The following is a 27,751-nucleotide window of genomic DNA, read 5'->3' on the forward strand; positions in this document are numbered from 1 at the left end:
CTTTTCTGGTTTGCTTCCCTCTCTCTCTCTGTTTTAACCCCCCTTCCCCTATGTTCATCTGTTTTGTTTCCTAAGTTCCACATATGAGTGAAATCAGATGGCATTTGTCTTTCCCTGACTGACTTATTTCACTTAGCATAATGAACTCTAGTTCCGTCCGTGTCTTTGCCAATGGCAAGATTCCATTTTTTTAAAAGATTTTATTTATTTATTTGACAGACAGAGATCACAAGTAGGCAGAGAGGTAGACAGAAAGGCGGGGGGGGGGAAGCAGGCTCCCTGCTAAGCAGAGAGCCCGATGCGGGGCTCGATCCCAGGACCCTGGGATCACGACCTGAGCTGAAGGCAGAGGCTTTAACCCACTGAGCCACCCAGGAGCCCCTCCATTCTTTTTTTTAATGACTAATATTCCTGTGTCTGTGTGTCTGTGTGTCTGTGTGTACACATCACCTCTTCTTTATCCATTCATCAGTCAATGGATTCTGGGCTCTTCCCATATTTGGCTAGTGTAGATAATGCTGCTATAAATATCAGGGTGCGTGCCATACTCATTTTAAAAGAAGGGAAATAAATGGGTTTGTGGCCAGAATGACAGGTGAATAATAGGGGTGTGTATTGGGGAAGGAAGACAGTGATTCATGTTAGTCCCAGCCTTCGGTGTTCTACCTGTTACAAGGCCAGACAAACAAGGATTTTTAAAAAAATCTAGATACATTTCCTTCTGTGATGTCTGTTACTTCAGTCAAGATTTGGACTTGCAGCCACATGTTAAAAGAGATAGAGGGTTTGATAAAAATGAAATTCAAGCGCTACGCAGCACCTGACGTAACATCTGTGTCAAGGATCTGGGTTGGGACCCTGACAAATAAGGCACATGCTCTTTTCCCCTCCAGGCAAGCGTGGGCTTTGGTTGGGGTCATTGATGGAGGAAGTACTTCTTGCAACGAGTCCGTGAGAAACTATGAAAACCATAGTAGTGGAGGCAAGGCTCTTGCCCAAAGAGAATTTTATACCGTGGATGGTCAGAAGTTCGCCGTGACAGCTTACAGTGAGTGGATTGAAGGTAAGCAAGAATGGTTTAGACTCTTCTAAGACATTGGTGAGTATTGTGAAAGACTGGTTTCTTTAGGTGGAATTGTATCCAAGGGACAGTCTGATTAGGTTTCCCAACTGGTTGAAGATGAAACCTATGGTTTCCCCCTATAGTCCATCCTTTTGACTCAAAGAGTTCTTGCTGGGTTGGAGAATGCTCTGTTGAAGCCTGGTCCCTCCCAGCTGGCCTTTGTTCTTGATTCTTGAGTCATAAAGTGTGGTTAACTATTAGACACGGATTTGTTTCCTGGATTTGATACCACTGGAACCAGTCTAGATGGGATAGGGTGAGCTGCCTTCGGTTATGACCTGAGATGGTGAATATGCTTTTGTACTTTGAATCTTTTCTGTATGTAGACATGTAGCAAATCGTACCTTTGCACACATGCTATATAAAGAACACTCATTTTCTTGGCTATTTTTCCTTGATCCATTATAAGATCCTTGATCTTCTAAATGAGTTGGAAGACACAAGAACATACAAAGTAAAAATTAAGTTCTAACCCTCTCGTTAAGACAGAATTGTTTTTGTGCAAATAATCTAGTTATTTTTCTCTTATGTGTGTTTTTCTCCCCTCATGTCCATTTTGTTTTAACCTGTTTCCCTTGTTTGAAATAACATTTTATACAGTTACCTTAGGTCTTTAACATTTTCTTCTGAATAATTTTTATTCTCATTCACCTTTCAGAAGAACCATAATTAGTTCAAATAATGCCTGGCACTGGGTGTTCAGGGCACCTCTGACTTGTTTCTTTAAGGATGTTTCCTCTCCTGCTTTGCTGCCAGGTTTCTTGGCTCAAGTTATGGATTAGCAGGCTCCTGTCTGTGCTTGCCCACTACCTTTCTTTTGCAAGCAAAAATTATCCCCAAATTATTGTGAAACGAGTAATCGAGAGGTGCCTTGTTATCCAGAAAGGTTGATTTTAGGGCTTATACCTCAGTTTTCAGCAGCAGGGAGCCAGGATGCTTACTAAGATGGATTTCTGGAGACAGAGAGCCCCCCTCTTTCACTTCCTATGTGATGGTGGGCACGTGACTTGAACTTCCTAGCTCTCAGTTTCCTCATCTGAAAAATGGGCACAGTCAGAGAAACGGCCACATAGGGCTGCTGTGGGCATCTGAGGGGAAGAATATGATGTTTTTCATACATGTGCCTAGGAAGCACTTGGTGTTAGCTATTTTAATGAGGATCCAAACATGACTTGGGTTGTAATTGTGCATTTTGTACCCTTGTAATTATGAGACTGACGCGCTACCTACTGCGCTAACGAGGCACCTGTACCCTTGTAATTAAACAGAGAAAGTCTTTTGCTTTAAAATAAGCAGGTAAATAGAGTTCCCTGTATGTAATAGAGACTTTCACATGTTCCTTCTAAACAGCCTTCTGGGTTTGGGCCAAGGAGATGGTACCTACTACGGACAAGGAAGCTCAGCTTTTTGCCTCCAAAACCACTGCTTTCTACCCCGTCATGGTTGCCCCTGGCAAAAAGCGGATGGAAATACTTCTTAGCAAGAATTTGGTCCTGCATGAAGAGCTTAGTGGAAGGGCTTCCCGTAAGAGTTCATGCAGAGGATAATTACTGACAAACCTCAAATCAACATTTCCTCTGTGGAAAATTTTGTTTTTATTTCCACATTAGCAGTGACTACTCATTTCTGGAAGAGGGTCCGTTTAGCTGTCGTAGGATATTGGGTCCCGTGTTCTCAATGACTCTTCTTTTCTGGAAGAGGTAGAAAAATCTCTCCAGGAAGCAAGGGAGGGGGTGAGCTTATTTCCTTTCATATTTCCAATTCGCTAGTGTTAATGGGAGGAAACCTTAGGCAGGATTTTCTTCTGATGCTAGGAAAAAGTGAGGCAGTAGTGAATAACACAGATCTTCCCAATCTAATCTTATGACTTCTTTAAACAGCAACAAATCCTCATGGTCTTTGAAGTTGAACCTGATGTAGCGAGCAACCCTCTTCTTTAAAAAGCAGTTTAAAAAAAAAATTATATGAAAAAAATTGTTTCTTATTTATTTATTTATAAAGCTTTTACCCATTCATTTGACAGATAGAGACACAGCAGCGGAGGGAACACAAGAGGGAATGGGAGAAGCCAGCTTCCCGCTGAGCGGGGAGCCCAGTGCAGGGCTGGAGCCCGATGTAGGACTGGAGCCTGATGCAGGGCTCAATCCCAGGACCTTGGAATAATGACTTGAGCTGAAGGCAGACACTTAATGACTGAGCCACCAGGCACATAACTAAGTGGGGTGCCTGGTGGCTCAGTCATTAAGTATATATATATATGTATGTATGTATGTATGTATGTATATATATATATATATATATATAATTTGTGTGTGTGTGTGAAATCTGAAAATTTGGGCAACGATTATCCTTGCTCTTGAGGTTCTTGCTCACCTTTGTGCTTATCCTGCCCATTCTGATTCTTGGGCAGGCAAAATAATAAAGAAGTTAGGAGACTGGGCTCTGGAGTTCAGTTAGCATTTAGTTTTGGGGTCTACATTTTCCAGCTGTTCTTCAAACTCCCTGACTTCTGGTTTCTTCATCCCTAGTGTGCATAGCAGTTTCTTTCTTTCTCTCCCTGTTGTTGTTTTTAATTTTTTTTAAAGTCTTTTTTTTTTTAATTTTTTTAAAAGATTTTATTTATTTATTTGTCAGGGATAGAGGGAGAGAGAGTGAGCACAGGCAGGCAGAGAGGCAGGCAGAGGAAGAGGGAGAAGCAGACTCCCCGCTGAGCAGGGAGCCCAATGAGGGACTTGGTCCCAGGACCCTGGGATCATGACCTGAGCTGAAGGCAGACACTTAACCGACCACCCAGGCGCCCTGAAAAGTTAATTTATTATGCATGTAAAGTCCCAGCAACTATTAGCTGTTGTTATTGGAGTCATTACTGTTAATATTATTATTTAGACCCAATCCCATCATAGGCTTTAGTATCTGGATAAAAGAAATACATAAACAAGAAAGCTACTTTACTTTTTTTTTTTTAGTACTTTTCTTTTGGTCCTTTGTGAAAACAAACACCCGGTAGGTTGACATCTCAAGGAATAGAATCCGTGACTTGCTCAGGTTTTCTCGGGAGAGTGGGCTCAGGACTGTCAAGGTGTCTGTAGTATTCCTTGTGCCTTGCCCGAATTTCCCTCTTTCTGAGTTCCCTAACTTGAGTCAGTGTGTTTCTTCCCTCCTGCCATGGACCCTTAGGGTCGGTATCTTAAAGTCACCCCAGAAGAGTGTGCCAGTTAATTGGAAGGATGGTTGTAAGTACAGATACAAGGGAACAGACAGCTTTGAGATGCGGTGCTTTCCTTTCTCCACTGACCTTAGGACGTGGCTTGTATCTGTTGCGTATACATTTGCATTAAGTCAGCTTTTGGTTTGTGACAGATTCTATCACGGGTATTTTAGAAGCAGGAAATGCTGCTACACTTGTTTGCATGTGGAAGAGTAAGTGAAGGAAATGTTGGATCAACTTTTTGGTTTTGGCCAGCTAATGGGAACCGACTTCGAGTTTCGAAAGGATGCATTGGGAGAGATCAGGGATTAGTCCCTGGGTCACATAGACAGCAGAGCTGACATTATCACAGGGAAGGAGTGGAGTTGGACAGGGACACTATCTTGCAGCCTCTGGGTGACACTGTAGATCCTAGTGGGAATGCTGGTCTCTTCAGTGGACATCTGTGAGTTTGCACGATGAAACAGAGGAGCAGATATGCAGGTGGACGTACTCTGCTGCCTTCATGAATGTACCCTCCAAGGAAGTGGCTATTCTCCCCTTGGACAGGTGTGAATAATACCAGAAGGAACAGTAGAATGAGAATACTGGAGAAGGAGGTTGCTTCCAGCAAGGATGTCAGGGAATTCCTTAAAGATGTGCCTGATCTTGGGGCACCTGGCTGGCCCAGTTGGTAGAGCATGTGGCTCTTGATCCTAGGGTTGTGAGTTCGAACTCCACCTTTATAAGATGGGGTAGTATCTTGGTTGGTGTATTAAGAGTGGAAGGACATTGTAGCTAAGGAACAAAGCATGAACAAAGGCCCAGGGACAAGAGATTGCCTAAGCAAATTTGTACTCTTAAGATAATGTATGTTCTCTCTCTCATCCTGTGTCTGGATCACATTGAAACACTGAGTATTGGGGCACCTGGGGAGCTCAGTGGATTAAGCCTCTGCCTTCGGCTCAGGTCATGATCTCAGGTTCCTGGAATCAAGCCCCACATCGGGCTCTCTGCTCAGCAGGGAGCCTGCTTCCCCCTCTCTCCTTGCCTCTCTGCCTACTTGTGGTCTCTGTCTGTCAAATAAATAAATAAAATCTTTAAAAAAAAAAAAAAAGGAAACACTGAGTATTTACTACAGACGTATTCCGTGTTTGGCAGTGTCTCCTTATGTGTGATATGTTCTTACTACATTTTAGGACTGCTAGGAAGCCTTATTAGATAGTTTTAGCACTGAGTGCAAGTACAGAGAGAGATTTGGGGATCAAAAAGAGTAGTTGGACAATTCCTGTCCCGTTGTGGTTCGGGGAACAGGGAGTGCTCTACCCTGGAGGTCAGGCTGTCCATTTCCATCTTCTCAGTGTCTGCAGAACGACAGGCACACGGTTAGTGCTGGTAAAAATGTACTGACTCGTGTCTAACTCAGCTTTTGATTTGTGAGTCAATGAGGAGGCGGAAATGCCTACTAACACATCATTTTCTTTCCTACTTTTCGGTTTAGGTGTTTCTCTTTCAGGTTTCCGGGTGGAGGTTGTGGATGGAGTGAAGCTTCACCTGCTGGACGACGTTAGTAGTTGGAAACCCGGAGACCAGATCGTGGTCGCAAGCACAGACTATTCTATGTACCAGGCAGAGGAGTTCACTCTCCTCCCCTGCCCTGAGTGCAACCGCTTCCAGGTCAAAGTCAAAGGTACCGGACTGCTCAGAATGTTTCTTGGCATTTGATTCCTGTAGTATACCCCTTCCTGCCACCCCAGCCCAAAGCCAGGGCCCTCCTCATCGCCGTCACCACCACCGCCATTGTCATCTGGATATTAAAGATCTTAGCGGTGGGGTGCTTTGAACACCAGATCCCAGAGGATGTTAGCTAAGAGTATTTAGGGAGCAGTAGTGTTGTTGTTAATGATGTGTAGCAGGCAAATCAGGGTCTTTTGTACTGATCTTTGTTTAAAACAAACAAACAAAAAAAGATGCAGCTACACGGATTAATCTCCCCCCCCCCCCGCAAGATCCTATCCAACGTCTTTTCATTTTTTTTTTTTTTAAGATTTTATTTATTTGACACAGAGAGATCACAAGTAGGCAGAGGCAGGCAGAGAGAGAGGAAGGGAAGCAGGCTCCCTGCCGAACAGAGAGCCTGAGGGGGAGCTCGATCCCAGGACCCTGGGATCATGACCTGAGCTGAAAGCAGAGGCTTTAACCCACTGAGCCACTCAGGTGCCCCTCTTTTCATTTTTTACTATCAAATAATAATCCAGTTATCAACAGATTCATACTTAAATAGAAGTCTTTTTTCTTCTTAAATAAAAAAAATCTCATTCTTTTTGAGCACCTACTTCCTTGGCAAAAAAGCCAGATCTAATATTTAAAATAGAACTGGAAAGGTATTTTCATAGACTACATTTTTTTATCATAAGCTTGAGTTCTTTGAAGGAAAGCAGTATGCAGCGAGACCCGTACTGTAAGCTGTGTTTAGGAAAAACAGCTGACTTCTACCAGGTACTTACCCTGAGACTGTAATAGGCAAAGCTCGTTTATGTGTTGCTTCACTTGTGGATGTTACTACATTGTCTCCCTTCCTTATGTACTCAAGATTATATATACATTCATGGTATAAAACCAAAGAGTTTATGGTAACTAATTAATGAGCACACAGTTATGGGTAATTTAGAGCGCTAAGTAGTTCAAGGCAAAGTGTTTTTGCTTTAAAAAAAAAAGAATAGGACAACTGGCTCCCTTGGCACTTTCTGTGCTTTATTCCATGTTGTACTTTTCCTTCTTGATGATATAGAGTGTAAGCAGAAAACAACCCCCCCCAAAAAACCGTTACTATCTGGCATTAATTTTGTTTGGAAATTCCCACTCTTGTTAACAAGTCTACCTGATAATGAATCTCCCATGATCTCAGCTGCTTGATTTATTTGTGTTTTTCCTTCCCGACTTTATGTGATAAAAACGTCAGAGAAAAGCTCATTATGAAAGTGTTTCTAGACTTCCAGAAAGGTGGAAATTTAGAAGAAGGCGTGCTCATATTAAAATAAGAAGTAGGAAAGACGGCCATGTTTGTAATGCTAATGTTTCCGTGCATGTTACTTTAGTTTTGAAGTGAAAGCAAAAATAACTCGATACCCCGTTATCAATATCTGCAAAACCATTCCTTTTTCTGGATTCGCTGTGTATTTGGTTCTTCATGTGCCCTCAGGGGATTAGAACAAGAGCGTTTGAAAGGAAACTGAGAGAGCAAGATAGAGAGAGAAAGAGAGGGAGGGTACTTAGGTACATTCCAGAATGTTGGTGCCTATCAGGAAAGGATTAAGCCCCCTGTCTGTGTTTGGTTTTGAGATTGAGTAAATGGCTAGAGGAAATAATCTTTTAAGTTAATAATAAATAGTCTTTTAAATTAATAATAAATAATCTTAAAGAAATAATCTTAATTAATTAAATAATAATAATGATTATAATTATAAAATAATCTTAATTAAATAATATTAATTAATAATAAATAATCCTTAAAATTGCTTCCTTAGATTCTGTGATGCTGAGGTATTCAGGAATGGTAGCACACTATCCATTTGGGTAATGTCTTGGAGTTGCACAATAAAGAGGACTATCTTTTCGATATGTTTCATGTGTTCTTTGCTAAAAATACTTTTTGTCTCTTGCCCATGTGAACCAGAAGCCCCTCAGTTCCTGCACATGGGTGAGATCACCGATGGTGTAGACATGAGAGCGGAGGTTGGAATTCTCACGCGGAATGTTGTCATCCGAGGAGAAATGGAAGACTCATGCTACGCTGGGAACCAGTGCCAGTTCTTTGACTATGACACATATGGGGGGCATGTCATGGTAAGCAAAAAGATTTAATGAGTTCCTTGGTGGTTAAATACTTTCAAGGTGTTTTTAAAGATTTTTAAAAATTTATATATTTATGAGAGAGAGAGGGGGGACGGATGGGAGGGAGAATGAGCAGGGCGGGGAGGGGCAGAGGGAGAGGGAGAAGCAGGCTCCCCGATGAGCAGGGAGCCGGACTCGGGGCTGGATCCCAGGACCTCCAGGATCATGACCTGAGCCAAATGCAGATGCTTAACCCACTGAGCCACCCAGGAGCTCCCAAATTTGTGCTGGGATCTATATGGATATGAAAAAGAAATACTATTTCATTTTTCTACTCAGGAACAATGAAGAGATTTTGCATAATTAAAATAGAAAATTCTATCTTCATTTAATTGACCTCGACCTGTAGTTAAACCATTTTGTCTCTTGAATGCAGTCTCTGAAAGGATCAAATGATTCTTCTTAGAACTTGATACGAAAGGGGAAGCAGTAGTGATATATACATACAAAATATCTTTCTGTAAGAATATTTTTTGTACGCAGATTTTTATTCTATAAAAGTAATGAGCACTTACTGTGTGGTAAGCCTTGCCCTGCATACTATCTACTGTGACTTCTGGGCTGCATTTTGGGCTGCCTGTGTTTTCAAAACAGTTTTTGTGCACCTAGTAGGTTATGGTTGTTAACATTTCTGTTACACTGTTTACTGAAATTGTGGTCGGTGTTATTCCTTTTTTGTTACTAGTATGAATAAAAATCCGGTGTTTAAAAATAGAATGCTGAAATTGTGGATCACAGAGAAATATTTAAAAAGAACTGAAGTAAATAATATTATGTGGGAAGATTAACAAATAACTATTTATCAAACTGTGATGGTATTTACAGAAATGAAAGAACGAGATAAGACTGGAGATGACCAAAATATTTGAACAAATCAAAACACATTACGTATATAGAAATCATTTCTGTAGCTTTCCTGGTTGCATTTCCTTTTATTCCTAAGTAGAGGCTATTTTTATGGCTCTTTAAAGTATTCACTTATGTTAAGAAGCTGGCTGGCTTCTGGCTGGCTGGCTCAGTCAGTAGAGCATGTGACTCTTGATCTCACGGTCGTCAGTTTGAGTCCCACATTGGGCATAGGGATTACTTAGAAGAAGAAAAAAAAAAAAGAAGCAAAAAAGAAGCATTTGCTAAATTAGGAACTGGAGATATGGGAAAGCAGGGTGCCAAAGGGAGGGGGGGAATATCTATATCTATATCTATATATTTTTAATAGATTTTATTTATTTATTTGAAGAGAGAGAGAGAGATCACAAGCAGGCTGAGAGGCAGGCAGAGAGAGAGGAAGGGAAGCAGGCTCCCTGCTGAACAGAGAGCTTGACGTGGGTCCCAATCCCAGGACCCTGAGATCATGACCTGAGCTGAAGGCAGAGGCTTAACCCACTGAGCCATCCAGGTGCCCCCTCCCCCAAAATATTTTAATACGCATTCACCTTTAGACATTTTCTATTAGAGCCATATTTTTTTTTTGCTACTCAAATATTCCAAAGTGTATCGCTTTGATTTCGGTTATCTTGTCTTACAGATAAGAAAGAATTTCACATCCGTCCATCTTTCTTACGTGGAATTGAAACACATGGGCCAGCAGCAGCTGGGGCGGTATCCTGTTCACTTCCACCTGTGTGGCGATGTGGATTACAAGGGCGGGTACAGACACGCGACCTTTGTGGATGGCTTATCTATTCACCACAGCTTCTCCCGGTGCATCACTGTGCACGGGACAAATGGTCTGCTGGTACGTAGCGCTCACGACGCTGACGCACAGTAACTCTCCTTCTCTCTCGCAGCCTCTCCCTCTGATTAAGTTCGCTCTTGTAGCGCCTGCATTCCTCTGTCCTCCTCACACTGAGAATTCTGGTGTTTTCCTCTATCAGGAGATCAGTAACAGCGGGCATTTGGCTTTGCCCCTCCAGTTAAGATGAAAACTTCTCTTTGCATCTGTAGCAAGTGCGCTGCGTAGATGTCACTTGTCACTTGTCACAGTGTCACTTGTCACTTAACCCTCAGTTGATCATGTTATTGATGACATTGCACACTTGTGTTTCTACAGATTAAAGACACAATCGGATTTGACACGCTGGGTCATTGTTTCTTTTTGGAAGACGGTGTGGAACAGAGAAATACTTTGTTCCACAATCTGGGCCTCCTCACCAAACCCGGCACCCTCCTCCCCACCGATAGGAATAACTCCGTGTGTACCACCATGCGAGACAAAGTGTTTGGAAATTACGTGCCTGTGCCCGCCACAGACTGCATGTGAGTGACAGGAGGAGAGAGAGAGACTCGTGTGTGATGCTCAAGGCCTTTAACTTTGGGGGGGAAGATGTTTCGGGGGAAGTTTTCTAGTAGGCAGGATTTTTCCATGACTAGTGTTGAAGTCATTCTAAAAAAATGCCTTGCAGGGCCGTTTCAACTTTCTGGATCTCTCATCCCAACAATAACCTGATTAGTAATGCAGCTGCGGGCTCACAGGTAAGTAATGTTAAATGCTTTCTGGTTGTGTGGTCTTTGTGTTGAGAAGTGTTCTGGTTTGTGGGGTTGTGACGTCATGGGGGACGGTCTAGCTCAGGCACGGTGCTGTGTTCTGGTACTGCTCGTTTCACTGAAAGCGGGATATGGTTGAGAGGGTCCTTTTGTTCCTTCTGCATCATTCCTGCCAGTTAGTACCTATGGGTGTGGTAAGACGGATGCCAGATGGAGGAAAAGAGTTGGGCTGATATTTGGGGTTATAGGACCTTCCAGGTGCATTTTCGCTGGGTCACGTGCCGTCTTTCTAGCTTCTCATATTCAAGTTGTGCATGGCTGAACACCTGATCATTTCAGTTTTTAATTTTAATGAATGAGGAAAGCCTTAGCTTTTCTCTATGGGAATGGATTGTTCCGTAGAATCTTATGGCAGCAGTCATTCCGGTCAAGGTGGACATTCTTCTGTTTCAGTGCAGGGATCATAAACACGTAGGGGCTTCATCTCCTTGGTAAAGCAGCTAAATTCTGTGCCTTCAATTAACTGTGTGCCTTGAATCATTTCAGAGACATGCAGACACATAAGAATAACTTAAGAGAATAAATAAGCCATTTGGGGATGGCAGAAATGTCTCTTGGAGAAACTTGGGAGAGATTTACATTTATAATTGAGTGTGATTTGAAACTGTTAATTTATAATGGAAACGTGAGTCTTGAGGACATTATTCTATTATGATTATGTCCATGCTGTGCACTGTAGTACAGAAATAGGAGCTTTACAGCAACACCTGCATATTCGTATTTATATATTTATATGTATAAATAATAATATTTATATGTGATATAAATATAATATTTATATGATAAAATATATACACATATTTATATATTATATACACACATTTGTGTGTATCTATTATATACACATGTTTATATACATTATATACAAATATTAAATATTATATACACACATATAATATATATATATAATCTATTAAATTTTTAAAAGGAAAGAGATACCTAGCATTATTTCCAGGACTGAGTAAAAGATTAGGGGAAGGGAGTATTTCTTCCAGATAACGAGAATATGGACATCTCTGGGTGATGGTGGTATTCACTTCTGTGATTTTCCTTAAAAACATAAAACATAAAATTCTTAGTTACCAGGGCAGAGACCTGGACATTTAATCATTTCAGGTTTCCGTCCATTCATTTTTCGTCACATGTTTGCTGAACATCTATCAGATCTGTGCCAAGAGTTTATAATTAGAGGATAGGTTTTGGGGCCAAGATGGCCACAGGCTTGATACACAGCCTCACCCTGGCTGGGATCATCTTCTGATTTGTGTTACATTTCAAATGAACAGAGCAAAGGTTCCTTTCAGCTTGTTTCAGAAGTCGTGGGTTGAAGATGAAAGCAAATTGCAAATGGTTCATGAAACAATTTAAGGGGAGGTTGCCACAAGCCCTTCCTGGAGCTCATGTGAGACACGAAGAAAGCCCGTCTCTCATTTCCCATCTTATATTTGTCCTTTTTCCTTTTCATTCTGTGAGTTCTTTCTTTTCTTTCTAGAAAAACCGTTCCAGTAAAACTCATGTTTTGGCAAGGGTTTACCTCTCCAAATAAATCAAACTCTTTCTTCTTGTATGTTTCCACTGCCTTTTACAAAGCTCCCTTTACCTGTTTGGACACCACAGTGTTGAACAGGAAACAGCTGCTACCCCCTGGATGCCCCCCGCCCCCCGCCAGCCCCCTCCATTGCGTCCTGGGAGGGTTCGTGCCACCTTAAGCTTCTAGGGCTGTGGTGTGGAGCCTCCAGGTCGTCTTCTATGCTGTTTTGTGCCTCAAAGAGTAGAGGAAGCACAGAAGTTTTTTCAGGGTAGTTAGTTTTATTAAGATCCATCTCTAAACCTTTATCATGGAAAAATATTAAATATTGCTTTCATTTTGGTGGGTAAGTATATATGCTTTCCACTGTTCATCTCTCTATGCTTCTAAAAAACCTTATTTCTTAAAATGAATGTAATACCTAATACATATATTTTAGTTCCCTATTTCCCATCAGACTATGAATTCTTTGAGACTAGGCTTACTCCACGCTTGGCACAGGGAAGCGTTAAAGGAATGTTTGCCAAATGTGTTTTTCTCTCTATAGCATACTTTTGGACTCTATGTTAGACTATGAACAACCTATTCAAAGTTCTACTGCTTGGACTTGTCCTTCGCATTGGGCTGGTTTTTCGTTAAACCGTAAAATAAAACACTTGTCGTGGGGATTAAGACACTAATTTTGATTTTTACATCTCATTTCGAGTGCCAAAAATTGTGAAAACTGCCCCGCTTCTCCTGTTCAGGCCAGTAATACCAAAAGTGAACAGACAGGATCTAGACTGAGACAGCATCCTGATTCATGCGCGTGGTGGTTTTTTTTCTTTGGCGAAAGTTTGCCTCGGGACAGGAAGGGCATTGGAGTTGTTTGAAAGAAGTCAGTGAACTCTGCGAGTTGGCGGATAGTTGTTTAACGAGTATGAGTATGACTCATTTATTGATCAGGTTTGGAGGTGGACAGAAAAACACTCACATGGCTGAAAGGCTGTGCTGTCCTGGTCACCTGGAAGGAAGGAAGGCTTGTATGGTTCTAATACTGCATAACTTTTGAAAGTAGATAATGCTGGGAGAGGTATATTTTGAAGTAAGTCTTGGTATCAGCCACTCATTTCTATCCAGGACTGCAAGTAGAATTAAATTTTTTTTTTTTAAAGCATGATTATGATGACTTGGAGGGTGCTAGATCCGTGCACAACTTTCGTAGTCCATTCTGAGCCTGAAACAATGAAAAATTCGTGTTGAGAAGATTCAGTTTGCTTATGAAGCACTTGGTTTTTTGAACATGTTTCCTAAAGTGGCTTTATAAAGTAAGGCTTTTAATGATCTTGCCCTTTTACTGACAGGATGCTGGAATATGGTATTTATTCCACAAGGAACCCACGGGGGAATCCAGTGGATTGCAGCTCTTAGCAAAACCAGAACTCACTCCATTGGGTATATTTTATAACAACAGAGTCCATTCCAGTTTTAAGGTAGGTTCCTAGGTCTTAACAAAATCATTTCATGTGATTCCCAAGGTGAAGGATGGAATGCTGAGAAATGCAGGTGAGAAATGACAGTTTTCAGTAAAACTTGTCATCAGAAAAAGTAATTTGGGATTAAATAAGCAGACCCATAACCCTTCCACGTTGAGAATTATGGACAGTGTCCGCAGGCGCAGCACCAGCAGAACGCATGTGCATTCAAACTGAGTACTGGGAACGATGGACTCTTCCCTGCATCCACGTCCCCTCGCTCATTCCGCCCCCCCTTCTTTCCAGTCGTAAATGTCATGTTTTAGGGATGTACACATTAGATAAGAAGCATCTGTTCTCTCTGCTCCCAGTTCACAGTGTGGGTAGAGGTTCCTTTTGGGCATTTAATGCTAATTACGTAGTAAAATACTACTTACGGTATTTGACCTGACTTGACATGATGCAGATCAGGTCAATAAAAGGCCACTTAGGAAGTCCAGGTTCCTTGATAGTCATCCCCAGCCTGGAGTATAACTGTATTTGCCTCATTTTGTGCTCACAAGGCACTTCGATTCTTTTTAAAAAAATTTTTTATTAACATAGAGTGTATTATTTGCCCCAGAGGTACAGGTCTGTGAATCGTCAGGCTTACACACTTCACAGCACTCACCATAGCACATACCCTCCCCAGTGTCCATCACCCCACCACCCCCTCCCTCCCCCATCTCTCCCCTTCCCCACCCCCTGCCCCTGTAACCCTCAGTTTGTTTCGTGAGATGAAGAGTCTCTCTTAAGGTTTGTCTCCCTCCTGATCCCATCTTGTTTCATTTTTTCGTTCCCTACCCCCTGAACTCCCCACCTAAGGCACTTTGATATTTTCATTTATGCGATACAATGCCCAGATTCTTTACCCTGATATGAGCCGCATCAAAATTCAGTTAATGTGGGGCGCCTGGGTGGCTCAGTGGGTTAAGCCTCTGCTTTTGGCTCAGGTCATGATCCCAGGGTTCTGGGATCAAGCCCCGCGTCGGGCTCTCTGCTCAGCAGGGAGCCTGCTTCCCCCTCTCTCTCTCTGCCTGCCTCTCTGCCTACCTGTGACCTTTGTCTGTCAAATAAATTAAAAAAAAATTCAATTAATGCTTCCCATTTCCGATACGGAGAGGACCCTTTAAAAACCTAAGTGTGGTATAATTTGAAGAGTGGAATCACTTGAAGACTTGAGAGAGCAAAAAACCTCAGTCAGAATTATGTTTTTTTGTGAGCTGAGGACCTGATTGAGGCTAATCATTGTTAAGCATACCATTTCAAACTGGAAATCCTCAAAAGTTTCTAATTACAGTGGTATAAAGAAATCTCATTCTAATTAAATTTTTAATGTCCCATGCCATGAGGACATGTAGTGATCTGTTAGCTCTAAGAATAGTAGATCTAAATAATAATCTAATAATGGTTAGGTTTTAACTTGTTTAATTTGGGGTTGACTGTCCAGAATAATACTTTGTAGCCAAGGGAAACGGAACCCTGGGAGCCCTCCGAGAGGAACCGGTGATCTTTGGATCAGTCACAAAGAATAGCGTCACCGACCCTTCTGCCGTGGGTCTTCACTAAAAATCCTTCTTTTCATTCTCATACCCATTCCCCTCTCTCTGTCTCACTGAATGCAACCACTGGCCATCCGACTGCCCAAACTTAGAACAGGAATCTTGATTGCTCCCTTTCCTTCACCCTTAGACATTTCCTTACATACTAAAGCATATCGTACCTCTTAAAGAAGCCTTGCCCTATCCCTTTTCCCCCGTTAACAACTCCCACAAGTCTAGGTCCCCTTAGTTTTTCTTCCGGATTATTGAGGTCGTGTCCTACCTCGTCTCTTATCTCCCTTTTTGTCCCTTTCTTTTTTTAAAATAAATTAATAAATTAATTTAATTAATTGAAATTCAAGTACCAAAGGATATTATTCGTTTCAAAGGTAGAATTTAATGATTCATCAGCTGTGTATAACAGTCAGTGCTCATTTCATCAAGTGCCTTCCTTAATACCCATCACCCAGTTACCCCATTTCTGTCCCCTTGTAATCCATTCATCTGTCCTGCTGGCGAGAGCATTCCTTCCTAACGTGCGGTTCCTTGCATTGCCTTCATTAAAAGTCCCGTCGAGGGGCGCCTGGGTGGCTCAGTGGGTTAAGCCTCTGCCTTCGGCTCAGGTCATGATCTCAGGGTTCTGGGATTGAGCCCCGCGTTGGGCTCCCTTCGAGCATCGTCTACTTCTTCATCATATGCTTACCATGCTGGATTGTGACTGTTTACTTAAAGGCATGTCTCCCTGCCAGTTTATGTGCCAGCAACAGCAAAGACCATGGCTTTCTTGTTACAATGCTCAGTGCCTCCCAGAAGGCAGGCACTAAATAAATATTTGTTGAATGACTGAGTATAATTAGATCAAGTAAAATATCTGGTAAAGTTGCTGTTTGTTCCTTTCCCCTCCTTTTGGTGGGAAACTACAACTAATTTTCATGAATCTTTATGTAACGTGTAGCTCTAACTTAGGATTCATATTCATTTTGGTCCCTTGTTGTTTTGCAGGCTGGTTTATTTATTGACAAAGGTGTCAAAACAACCAACGCCAGTTCGGCAGACCCAAGGGAGTACCTCTGTTTGGATAACAGTGCAAGGTAGAGTCATCCTTTGACCTCACGCTCTAGCCATATCTTGGCAAAGCAAAACTTCCTGAGTTAAGCCATTGTGCTCTCTTCTCCACCAACACATTTAAACTGAAGCTTTCAATGTTTGCAGGAGAGCATTGGGAAAACATTTCTTTCTGCTGTTCTAAGCCCTGTGGCTGGCTTGTTTGTTTTAAAATCTTACTGAGATGCCAGAGAAGTCAGTACTTTCTCCAGCTTTTCATAGTTGTAAATTGATGGGAAAGAGAGGCGCGGAACGAGAAAGAAAAAGGAGAGAGAGATGCTGAAAACGGGGGCTACGTTTGGCATAAAGTAGAACATGAGTCACTGCAAAAACGAGCTAAGATGTTTTAGTGTCATTCCTGAAAACCAAGGCATGGAGAATTTATTGTTAGTGGTCAGAAGGGAACATTGCATTGAATGTATTTCACAGGGAAAGGTCTTGAAATTGATGAGCAAGCTAGTTTGGTTCATTTGTCTGTAGGCTCGGAGTCCCATCCTCACTGGGCTCTGTATTGCTCTCCTTTATAACCACAGAATGTGGTTGGAATCGGGAGAACATGTCAACAAAGTTCTCGTATGTGCTATATGAGAGCCAAAATAAATAATGTGTCTCCAATGGAAATAAGAGTTTCTGGAAAAGAGATAGCAGAAACTGTGTATGTGTTATTTTCTGATACTTCAAGTTGAAAGACCCATGTCCGGTTTTGGAAGAGTGCTAGATTTAATAGGCTCTGTTGATAGACATTTAAGAAAAAAAAAATGCCAGGCCCTCTTGTTCTGGAGGGAGTAAGAGAAGAGCCACACTGTAGGTCGGTGAGTGCATTTAAGTGCGAGGCAGGATTCTTGCAACACAGTAATAAGGCATGAGGTCAGGAGAAAACTGGGCAAAGTACAGTTAGTAAAATTACTCATCAGGATTCTTTAAAGGTCAAGTTGAGCCTGAAATATCTTCAGGCAACGATCAGATGGCATGTGAGAAGCCAAGAAACTATGGACATTATTTAAGTGAAACACAAGTCTCTGGACGTCTAATAGATGAGTAAGAAATGAAAAAGGGAAAGAGGAGATGAACTTAAAAGAGAAAAAGAAGCAGAGAGATGAGAACCGACGGTGAACCAAGAAGATAATATTAACTGGCAAAACAAAGAAATCTTTGCTGGCCGGACGCTCCTGCTTTTTAAGAGTTTATTTTAACTGGTAGAACGAATAGTGTGTGGTTTGCTTAGTATTAACAGAAAGATCCTTAACACAACACAGTTGACTCTCTTACCTGCCCCCAAAAAATGATGTGTGTGTGTATGATGGATGGATGAAAATATATTTTTTAGAATTCATTAGAATTCTGAATCAGTTCAGAATTCGTTAGACTTGACAATAAAACAATTTACCCACAATGGCCGGGATAAAACAGTGGGTATGTGTGTATGATATTACGATGATGGTAGTTTTTTCTCTGCTCTTCATTATTTCTCTTGCCAGTTTATAAGTGCATACATATTGGGAATTAGACTCCATTTGGAAGTTGTTATAGAAAAGAACTGATTTTAGAAGATGAGTAATGAGGCATCTGGCAGCTGGTGTATACATTTAATTTTGTACAGACTAATGTGTAGGCTATGCCCACACGTATTCATGCAGTCCAGACATGAGTAAAAATGATAAACCTCTAACAGAACGAGTAGTAAGCCAGCCATGAATTAATCTCTGGCTCATGGGATCCAGAAGATACTTAGTCTGTTCATCAAAGGGAAGTTGACTCAACAGTTGATCAGATGAGCCTTTCCTTGTGTCTTCAAGATGTGAAATGACAGGTATCCGAAGTTGGGGAAGTGTAACCCAGGAGAACTCTTGGTTTGAGATTGGGACATTTCATCCAAAGGAATGAAAAAGCATGAAAACCAACTAGTCTTTAAAGCCAAGGGCAATTAAGGGAGGTTGGAATTGGGAATGTTAACTATCATCTCCACCTCAAGTGGGAAAGAGGTTAAAAATAAAGAGTGTCCAAGCAAGTGGTCAATGATTGAGTTCTATGGATAGGAGTTTGTGAAAGGACAAGATGGCGGTAGCAGTGTTGCTTTCCAATACTTTTTTTTTTTTTTTTTTTTTGGCCTGATTTTAGAACGTTGTATAGTTTTCTTTCCAGAACTCTTCCATCTGCTTGATATTATGTAAAGACTGTGAAGCTGGTGCCAGCAAGCACAAGGCCAGAGAATAGACGATAGCCTAGAGTCAGACTTTTCAGTCCTGAGGTCAGAGCTATTCAGCGTAGGAGGTCATATACACGGATTCAGCGCTTGCCAGACTGGTCTCCTGGGTTCCATTGTCTAGTCCTTTCGCCATGTCACAGCGAGCGACCAGTTTTTAAGAGAAAGTGAAATCTAGTTGTATCACTTCCTTGCTTCCCGGCTTCTGAAGACTTTCCATCACGTCCATCTGTCTGTCTGTCTGTCTTTCTGTTTATCCACCTACTTTATTTATTTATTTAGCATGTAACTGAGCCTACTTAATGTATTACAAGTCAGGGAGTTTGGGGATAGGTGTCCACCCAAGAAACCATCACCACTGTCAGGGTCCTAGACCTAGCCATCACCTCCCAAAGTCTTTTCGCACCTCCTTTATGATTTTAAAAATCTAAGAATATTTTTTATGTATATGTAGTATAAGAATTTACCCTAAGATCTTAGTCTCTTAGCAAATGTTAAGTGCACAATAGAGGTTTATTAGCTGTGGGCATGATGCTGTATGGTAGAGCCTTAGAATTTATTTATTTTGCACAGGGGCACCTGACTCCTCAGTTGGTTAAATGTCTGACTTGATTTTGGCTCAGGTCATGATCTCAGGGTCACGAGATCAAGCCTTGTGTGGGGTCTTTGCTGAGCGAGGAGACTGCTTGAAATTCTCTTCCTCTCCCTCTGCCCTTCTCAGTCTTGGCACATGCACACGTGCTTGCTCTAAAAAAAATGAGAATTTATCTTGCAGAACTAAAACTTTGTGCCCTTTGGCCATCACCTGCCTGTATCCTGCTCCCCCCTGCCCTCACAGCCATTATTCTCTGGTCTGCTTTTCCCACTGCGTTTAGAATAAAGAACCGTATCCTTGCTGGGCACATGCTTAGCTCTCTATCCTCTGCCCCATGCTTTTTGTTTTTCTTTTCTTTTCTTTCTATTTTTTTTAAAGATTATATTTATTTATTTGAGAGAGAGAGAGAGCCCAAGCAGGGGGAGCAGAAGGCAGAGGGAGAAGGGGAGCTCCCTGCGGGGCTCCATCCCAGGTTCCCCCTGGGATCATGACCTGAGCCGAAGGTAGATGTTTAAGTGACTAAGCCACCCAGGCGCCCCTGCTCCGTGGTGTTTACTTTCCAGCCAACTTGCTTGTTCTCTGAATGTGCCAAGCTCAGCCATGCCTAAGGACCTTTGTTTGGCTTCTTTTCCCATCACAGCACCTACTGTGTGCCAGCAACCAAGGTAGTGGCATATCAGCAAATAACCATCAGCAAATACCTTGCTGACTGCGTGTTTAAAAATCTCAAACTGGGACACCTGGGTGGCTCAGTCGTTGAGCATCTGCCTTCCGCTCAGGTCATGATCCCAGGGTCCTGGGATCAAGCACCACATCCGGCTCCCTGCTTGGTGGGAAACGAGCTTCTCCCTTTCCCACTCCCCCTGCTTGTGTTCCTCTCTTGTTGTCTCTATAAAATCTTTTTAAAAAAAAATCTTGAACTGCTGAATTGGTTTTTGAAAAGCTATCTAGTTGTCCCCCCCCCCCGTCCCCAAGCTTTGTAAGATAAAGATAGAAATGATCTTTAAAAAAAAAAAAAAAAAAGTGACCTTATGGAATTATTTATTCAATTTGTTAAAAGGGACAGTTTTTTACACCAATTATTTGACCTTTTTATTAAGGTCCTTGTAAGTGGGGACATGCAGGTGGCTGAGTCCGTTGAGTGTGCCTTTGGCTCAGGTCATGATCCCAGGGTCCTGGAATCAAGTCCCACATTGGGCTCCTTGATTAGTGGGGAGCCTGCTTCTCCCTCTGCCTGCTACTCCCCCTACTTGTGTGCTTAGGCTCTCTCTCTGACAAATACATAAAATCCTTAAGGAAAAAAAAAGTCCTTGTAAGTGTTCTGGAAGGAAGAGAATTAAAGAGGTAAAATTCAGTCTCTGTAATGAAGAAGTTAATTAAATACAATCTGTCTTAAATATAGGCACGTTTAAGGTCTTGAACTAGTTTTATCTCTGTGTCTAAAACATTTTCACCAGCACACAACTCACATAATATTCCAGTTCGCATATATGAATGTGGAAATATCTGATGAATTTATTCAGTATGTTTATATTAGTGTCGTGTAGATTAAGAATTTGTGAAAACATACCAGATTTCCTGGTCTGAGAGTTTGTTTGTTTGGAAATCGTTTTAGTGTTTAGAATGTTCTGCAGTATCCCAGTCTATAATATAAGTTGATTTAAAAATAAAAATAAGAAGTTATGAAAGTAGTTCTCTTGAATCTTATGTAAGTAAACAAAATTTTTTTCAGTATCTAAAATACCAATAATGAGTTTGTAAGTTGTGCCTTAAGATTTTGTTTGTTTGTTTTGGTCAAATATAAATCCTGCCTTTTGACACTTAAGCTTACAATTGTAAATAGTTGGTTTCCAATGCTTTTTAAAAAAACTTTCTTTTTTTTTTTTTAAACCCCTAGGTTTAGGCCTCATCAGGATGCGGACCCTGAAAAGCCACGTGTCGCTGCTTTAATTGACAGGCTCATTTCTTTTAAAAATAATGACAACGGAGCTTGGGTCAGAGGGGGAGACATTGTCGTTCAGAATTCAGCGTAGGTATTCTCTGCAAAGTCATTGTCTGGTAACACTGATGTATGCACGAATTTAATTATTTATTTTCCAGGGTATTTATTTTCAAGTCTATGAAAAAATAAAAAAAAACCCCACGATACTGAAAGTACAGTGAGACTTTCTGGACTTTTAATATTAGTACTATTATTATTTTTAAAGTATGTTTGTTTTAGTAATCTCTACCCTCGATATGGGGCTCGAACTCACAATCCTGAGATCAAGTGTTGCATACTCTTCTGCCTGGGCCAGCCAGGCGCCCCTGGAATCACATTATTGTTCCTAATAGACCGGGTGAGCTCTGAGGACGTAAGCTCACGCTCGCAGACTGCGAATGTTTGGAATCGTCTCATTCTGCTGCTTTTATTGGAACTGAACCTGTCTGGTGACACGAGAGTTTTTTGATGAGGCTGAACAGAAACTGGGGCTTTAACTTGATAGAACAACCATGGTCTATGTCAGAGAGCTAAATAGATTTTGAAACTACCTGGATTTCTTTCCTTTGCTTTTGGAAACTCAGAAGTTTGCCTGATGCTCTTTCACTGCCATTCAAAACAGAACTTGTGAATTCCACCTTAATAAGTCTGTTGACTTATGTCTTAACATGACTTGAGGCAGTAAGCATCTTGCTTTTTTCCCATTTTTATAATTTTAGGAGAAGTCTTGATGTACGTTGAGCTAAGAGTTGGTGTTCGAGAGTCTAGAAAAACATGTTTTTTCTGGCTGGCACTCATGTTAGCTCCTTGGCATTTTACCGTCACCTCTGACTTTCATGGTGCAAAAAAATTAATTTTGTATGAAGTCTGTAGAGGTAGCTTAGGTATTAGTGTTGAAAAATTTGAAGAGGATGTTATGATCTAATTGTTTAAAAAAGAATTATGAAAATAAGTGACAACGCACACGGACAGGCTGCTTCCTCTGTGCCAGACACTGTTCTAAAGGAGTAGAATTAATTAGGATGTTTAATGCCCTCAGCAACTCTGATGAGCAGGGTTATGTTATTGCTTCAACTTGTAGGTGAGCAAACTGAGGGAGAGTCAGGCCGAGTCATTTGCCCAAGGTCATGCAAGGTCACACAGGTTCCCGCAGCCAGTAATTGGCAAAGCTAGGATTTGAACCGGGTACCTTCTCTGTGGAGTCTGTGCGTTTAGCTGCTGGGAAGCGAGATGCTTTCTGTGGTCTTAGAGAGTAAGCAGTATTGGAACCTTCTGGATTTCCTAAAACTTGAATACTGAGAGAAATGATCTCTTGTTACATGAGATGGTAAATTAAATGTTCTTTTATTCTCTTCTCTTACAGATTTGCAGATAATGGAATAGGGCTGACCTTTGCCAGGTTGGTAATCACTTTGGAAATACTTCCTCGATTATTTTAAAGCTATAAGGTACAATAGCCTGGGTATTTGTTTTTGTTTTTACTTGATCGGAATAGGAGTGTTCTATTATTGTATTAGCACTAAAGAAAACAACAACCACAACAAAACAACATCCACTTCCTGATACGACTAGAGGGCCAAAAACACATTTTTCTTAATTAATAGAATTTGTACCAAAGTTGGAGGTTAATATAGCTGGAATTCGATAGAAAGGTAGGCCCGTCATATCTTTTGTTTGGAAGAAAACACTTAAGGGGTGCCTGGGTGGCTCAAGTCAGTTAAGCATCTGCCTTTGGCTCAGGTCATGATCCCAGGGTCCTAGGATCGAGTCCCACATCAGGCTCTCTACTCAGCAGGGAGTCTGCCTCTCCCTCTCCCTCTGCCTGCCATTCCCCCTTTTTGTGTTCTCTCTTTGTCAAATAAATAAATGAAATCTTTTTAAAAAAACAGCAAGGAGAAGAAAACACTTGAGAAGAAGGAAATAACAGTTGGGATCATATTAAATAACCTCTTTCTTCAAAGCCAGTCTATCTTTGCAGTGATCTCTAAGACCTGAACTTTTTATGGGACTGTTAGGTTATTTCGGCTGCTGTCGTGAACATGCTTGCCCTCGAACTGTTACATTCATGGCAGGTTCATTCTCCCATGTGCAGTGCTGTTGCTTGAGACTAAACTCACCCATCGTTGCTGTGAAATGCAATTCCGTTTGTTTACTCCACAAACCACGTATTGATTTCTATGAGGTATGCTCACAGTTTAGAAGGACTTTTTGAGGGGCACCTGGGTGGCTCAGTGGGTTAAAGCCTCTGCCTTCGGCTCAGGTCATGATCCCAGGGTCCTGGGATCAAGCCCCACATCGGGCTTTCTGCTCTGCAGGGAGCCTGCTTCTCTGTCTCTCTCTGCCTGACTCTCTGCCTACTTGTGATCTCTGTCAAATAAATAAATGAAATCTTTAAAAAAAAAAAAAAAAAAGAAGGACTTTTTGATGACTTGATAATAGGTATTTGAAAAAGCTCCTGGCTGCTTTGAAAACTAGCTTTTCCAGCTGTAACTTGCCTTTTTTTTTTTTTTAAATAATTTTATTTATTTATTTTTCTCAAGGAGAGAGACCACTTGTGTGAGAGTAGCAGGCAGAGGGAGGAGAAGCAGGCTCCCCATTGAGCAGGGAGCCTGACACGGACACTTGATCCCAGAACCCTGGGGTCATTGTCTGAGCTGAAGGCAGACGCCTAACTGACTGAGCCACCCAGGCATCCCCTGCTATTTATCTGAGCGTCAATTTAAATCTCCTGGAAGGGGGAGGGTAATGTTTATGCTCATTTTCACAGCGATGGAAGCTTCCCAAGTGATGAAGGCTCTAGCCAGGAGGTATCCGAGTCTCTCTTTGTTGGGGAGAGCAGGAATTACGGCTTCCAGGGTGGTCAGAACAAGTATGTGGGCATTGGAGGGATAGACCAGAAGCCCCGGACCCTGCCTCGGAACAGGTAAGCATTGCTTGATCAGCGGACGGTTATATCTGAACAACAAATAAAACCCAACCCTTATGGAAGCTTCTGTAGTAATCCTGGGTGGACTGGTTCCCACCGTGCCGCTCTTCCCACCTTATCTAATTACCACTACTATTAGTTTTGGTGTTATTGCTATTACAGTTGTGTATAGTATCTTCTGGAATTCTGGAGCATTAACGATCGAACGCTTTATAGATTTCATTATCAATTGTTTAAACCAAGGAAGCGATCTCATTTTTCATTCCTTGCATGGCCTGATAAAAGCTGCTGATTTTTTTGTTTTCTGCTTTCTTGAGCCACAGAAAGTTGGCCAAGCTATAAACTATGACATGAGGTCACTTTTGCCTCAATCTGTGAGGTTGGTTTGCAGAAATAGCCACTGGAAAAAGGAAATAACCTATTGCAAAGAGTCCTAGAAAATAAGAGTGGGCAGTTGCCAAAGCTGACTCAAGCCCTGACCACGGCCCATATAATTACGAGTGTTTCAGCTGCGTGGAGGAGACTCTTGGCATGTTTTCTGTCAAAATAATCACAGAGTCATTAAAATAGTACTTACCCCAGAATGATTCTTTGGAGCTTTTAGGGAGCTACTAACTAATTAATCCATACCTTGGTTCTGAGACACAGTTTGGAATCGTCCTTGTAAGAAAAATAGAGAAAAACTCATGTTCTAAAGGTCTCACATTAGAGCTACTGTCAGAAGTTATCAAGCAGCAGTCCCCTTAAAGTTGTGCACCATAGGTGGTCATTGGGCTAGGACAGGTCAGGGGGATGGTCCCAGTGGGCTTGGCTTTGAGGGCCAAATGGACTTTACTAGCTTCTGGCAAAGAGTGAGCTTGCTTCCACTCCCCCTGTGCTGGTCGTTGGGAAGTCTTGAATGCCATTATAAGCTTCGCTGTGTCTAGCACTCCTGTTGGCCAGACTGTGTGGAAGCCACTGGGAAAGAAACTTAATGGGTATTTAAGAGCTAACATTTATTAAATGCTGATGATGTATCAGGTCCCGTTCTAAGTACTCCATTCTCTGCTTAATCCTTGCAAAGCCCAGCGAGGTAGGTCCTGTCGTTATCCTGCTTTATAAATGAGGAGCTTACTGAACGTGGCTGGGGTGGATTCGGATCCCGTGACTCGGCCTTCCGCACGGTCCATGCCTGTCGGAGTGTTCTAAGCTGTACCTGTCTCTTCTGATGTGTCACCAAAAATGGCTGTTGGTGTTTGGTGGGAGTATGAGGGTGGCCAGCTCCGTCCTTTTTTATTTTATGAAGCCTTCAGTTTCTTCCTCTTTTTCTTGTCTCTCTCTCTGTTTCTAACTGAAGTATAGTCGACTTAAAGTAGTACGTTTCAGGTGTGCAAAATACTGACTCAAGAATCATATATATGTTATGTGGCCCCCAGTTTCATTTCAAAATGCTCACTGCTTCCTTGCGAAGGAGGCTTTTCCAAAACAAAGACTCCTCCTTGGTCCCTGGACCCAGCCTTTGTTTTATTGTGTCTTGACAACTTTTTCTATGTGAGAGAACCATTTGGGGATCTCTCCTCAGAAGTGCATCGAGATGCATAGTTTTTTTAACCAGGTGATTTCGTTTCCTTGCTAGCATGTAGGCTTTTGCTGTAAAACGCTGCCAAGTTGTAAACTAGAGTTGCTGTAGAAATCCTCGGCAGTGCCATTAAAGAACTTTAACAGAGTAGACACCTAAGGGATCCAGAATATTATGGGTTTTGTACCTTAATTATGATTAATGATATATGATTAGTAGGTTAAGGGGCTTGTGTTTGAAGAGAAGGAAGGAAATTGAATAAACCGAATTTCTCACTCCAGCCAGCCCCTCTGACATAGTAAGCCTTAAGAATTCACACTTTTATACTTTCAAGCATATCATTTCATTTTATTACTGTCATTTAGTGGCTTGAAAGGAGGTTCTCTCTGTGAAAGCTACAGATTTGTCTTTTGTTCTCTTGCCAGAGATTTTGGAACCAAAGGGGAAGTGTATGAGTTCCCAAATAAAAGGTCTTAACTGGGTTGATTCAAGCGGGAAATGTCACATTCAGAGAGGCCTCCATTCTGTCCCAAACAGCACGTCTCTCACCCCAATCTGTCGTAGTACTGTGTGTCACTGCCCCCACAACACTTACTATCTGAAATTACCTTTTGTTTTTCTCTTTGCCTCTTCCGCTGCAGTATGCGTTTCATTCGAGCAGGGATCGTCTCTTGGTTCCACTGGATTCTACAATTGTACTTAGCGTGTCCAGGAGATTGAAGAGTGTTTATAAAACAAACATGTGACTGGGCGCCTGGGTGGCTCAGTGGGTTAAAGCTTCTGCCTTCAGCTCAGATCATGATCCCAGGGTCCTGGGATCGAGTCCCGCATCGGGCTCTCTGCTCAGTGGGGAGCCTGCTTCCCCCTCTCTCTCTGCCTGCTGCTCTGTCTACTTGTGATCTCTGTCAAATAAATAAATAAAATCTTTTAAAAACAAACAAACGAGTGAAGGGAGGGGCCCATGTGCATTAAACAAAATCTTATGTTTCAACAGGACGTTCCCCATCAGAGGTTTTCAGATTTATGACGGGCCCATTCATCTAACCAGGTGTACCTTCAAAAAATACGTGCCCACGCCAGATAGGTACACCAGCGCTATTGGCTTCCTTATGAAGAATCCCTGGCAGATAACCCCCAGGAATAACATCTCCCTCGTGAAGTTTGGTCCACATGTAAGTATGTCCTTACGGTATCTGTGTAGTGACCATGCGGGAGGGTGGGGGATAGATCATTCCCAAAGACAAAAACACCAAGTATTCATGATGAGTCTTTACAACTAGGAGGAGAAGTAGATGCAGGAGAGACTCTAATTCCATGCACACTGTTCCATCGGGTTCAAGGTGAGAACAGAAGTCCCATGTGACCTGAGGTATTTTTGACCTTCACGTAATACCTCGGAAGGGACCACGGCTTAAAGTGATGACACGGCATGGGGGGATGGGAGAGTGTCAGAGGAGCATCAGGATCTAGGGTTTGGGGAGGTTCATTGTGATCATCTATGAGGAGAACTGAGTTGTGCCTGGTATTTTACTTGTCTGGGGCTTGTTCTTCTGGAGAACCAGAGGATAGAAGGATGGGAAAGAAGAGGAGTACTGGGATGGTATAAGACAGATACAGGTACGAACTCTTGGGAGGTTTTTATGAAGACTGCAAAGAAGACTGAGAAATAATTGTTTACAGTACAGTAGCCCACAGAAATTGTTTTCTTCGTACTTTCATCTGTGCTCTCTGGAGCCTGAGCACACAGGACAGTCTGATTATATACCTTGCCCTCCGCCATCTTGCCTGTTCCAAGATGGCTGTGGTACTGGAGGGATGAGAGTCTCTCCTCACTCACCGCTCCCACAAATGGCTGTAACTGGGAAGTGGCTCATATTTCTCTCATTTTTGTTCACAGGCAGACTCTGCAGTTGCCTAGCTTAAAATAGAACATGGGAGGGGCGCCTGGGTGGTTCAGTGGGTTAAGCCTCTGCGTTCGACTCAGGTCATGATCTCAGGGTCCTGGGATCGAGCCTGACATCAGGCGCTCTGCTCAGTGGGGAGCCTGCTTCCCCCTTTCTCTTTCTGCCTGCCT

At 42.1% G+C, this 27,751-nt stretch overlaps 1 protein-coding gene across 4 annotated transcripts in view; it reads left to right on the plus strand.

Annotated features, from left to right (window-relative positions):
* The window catches only part of CEMIP2 (cell migration inducing hyaluronidase 2), an 81,379-nt gene that overhangs the window by 29,246 nt on the left and 24,382 nt on the right, over positions 1-27,751 (plus strand). For all 4 annotated transcript variants that reach the window (XM_032306755.1, XM_032306756.1, XM_032306754.1 and 1 more), the window contains 12 exons: positions 894-1,063; positions 5,812-6,000; positions 7,987-8,156; positions 9,730-9,939; positions 10,255-10,460; positions 10,607-10,676; positions 13,620-13,748; positions 16,313-16,401; positions 21,110-21,241; positions 22,557-22,592; positions 23,961-24,116; positions 26,672-26,849. In XM_032306755.1, the coding sequence (XP_032162646.1) occupies positions 894-1,063; positions 5,812-6,000; positions 7,987-8,156; positions 9,730-9,939; positions 10,255-10,460; positions 10,607-10,676; positions 13,620-13,748; positions 16,313-16,401; positions 21,110-21,241; positions 22,557-22,592; positions 23,961-24,116; positions 26,672-26,849 (1,735 nt within the window). The remainder of the gene's footprint in view (positions 1-893; positions 1,064-5,811; positions 6,001-7,986; positions 8,157-9,729; positions 9,940-10,254; positions 10,461-10,606; positions 10,677-13,619; positions 13,749-16,312; positions 16,402-21,109; positions 21,242-22,556; positions 22,593-23,960; positions 24,117-26,671; positions 26,850-27,751) is intronic.

This window comes from Mustela erminea, chromosome 12, assembly GCF_009829155.1.
Source record: "Mustela erminea isolate mMusErm1 chromosome 12, mMusErm1.Pri, whole genome shotgun sequence".
Lineage (NCBI taxonomy): Eukaryota > Metazoa > Chordata > Mammalia > Carnivora > Mustelidae > Mustela > Mustela erminea.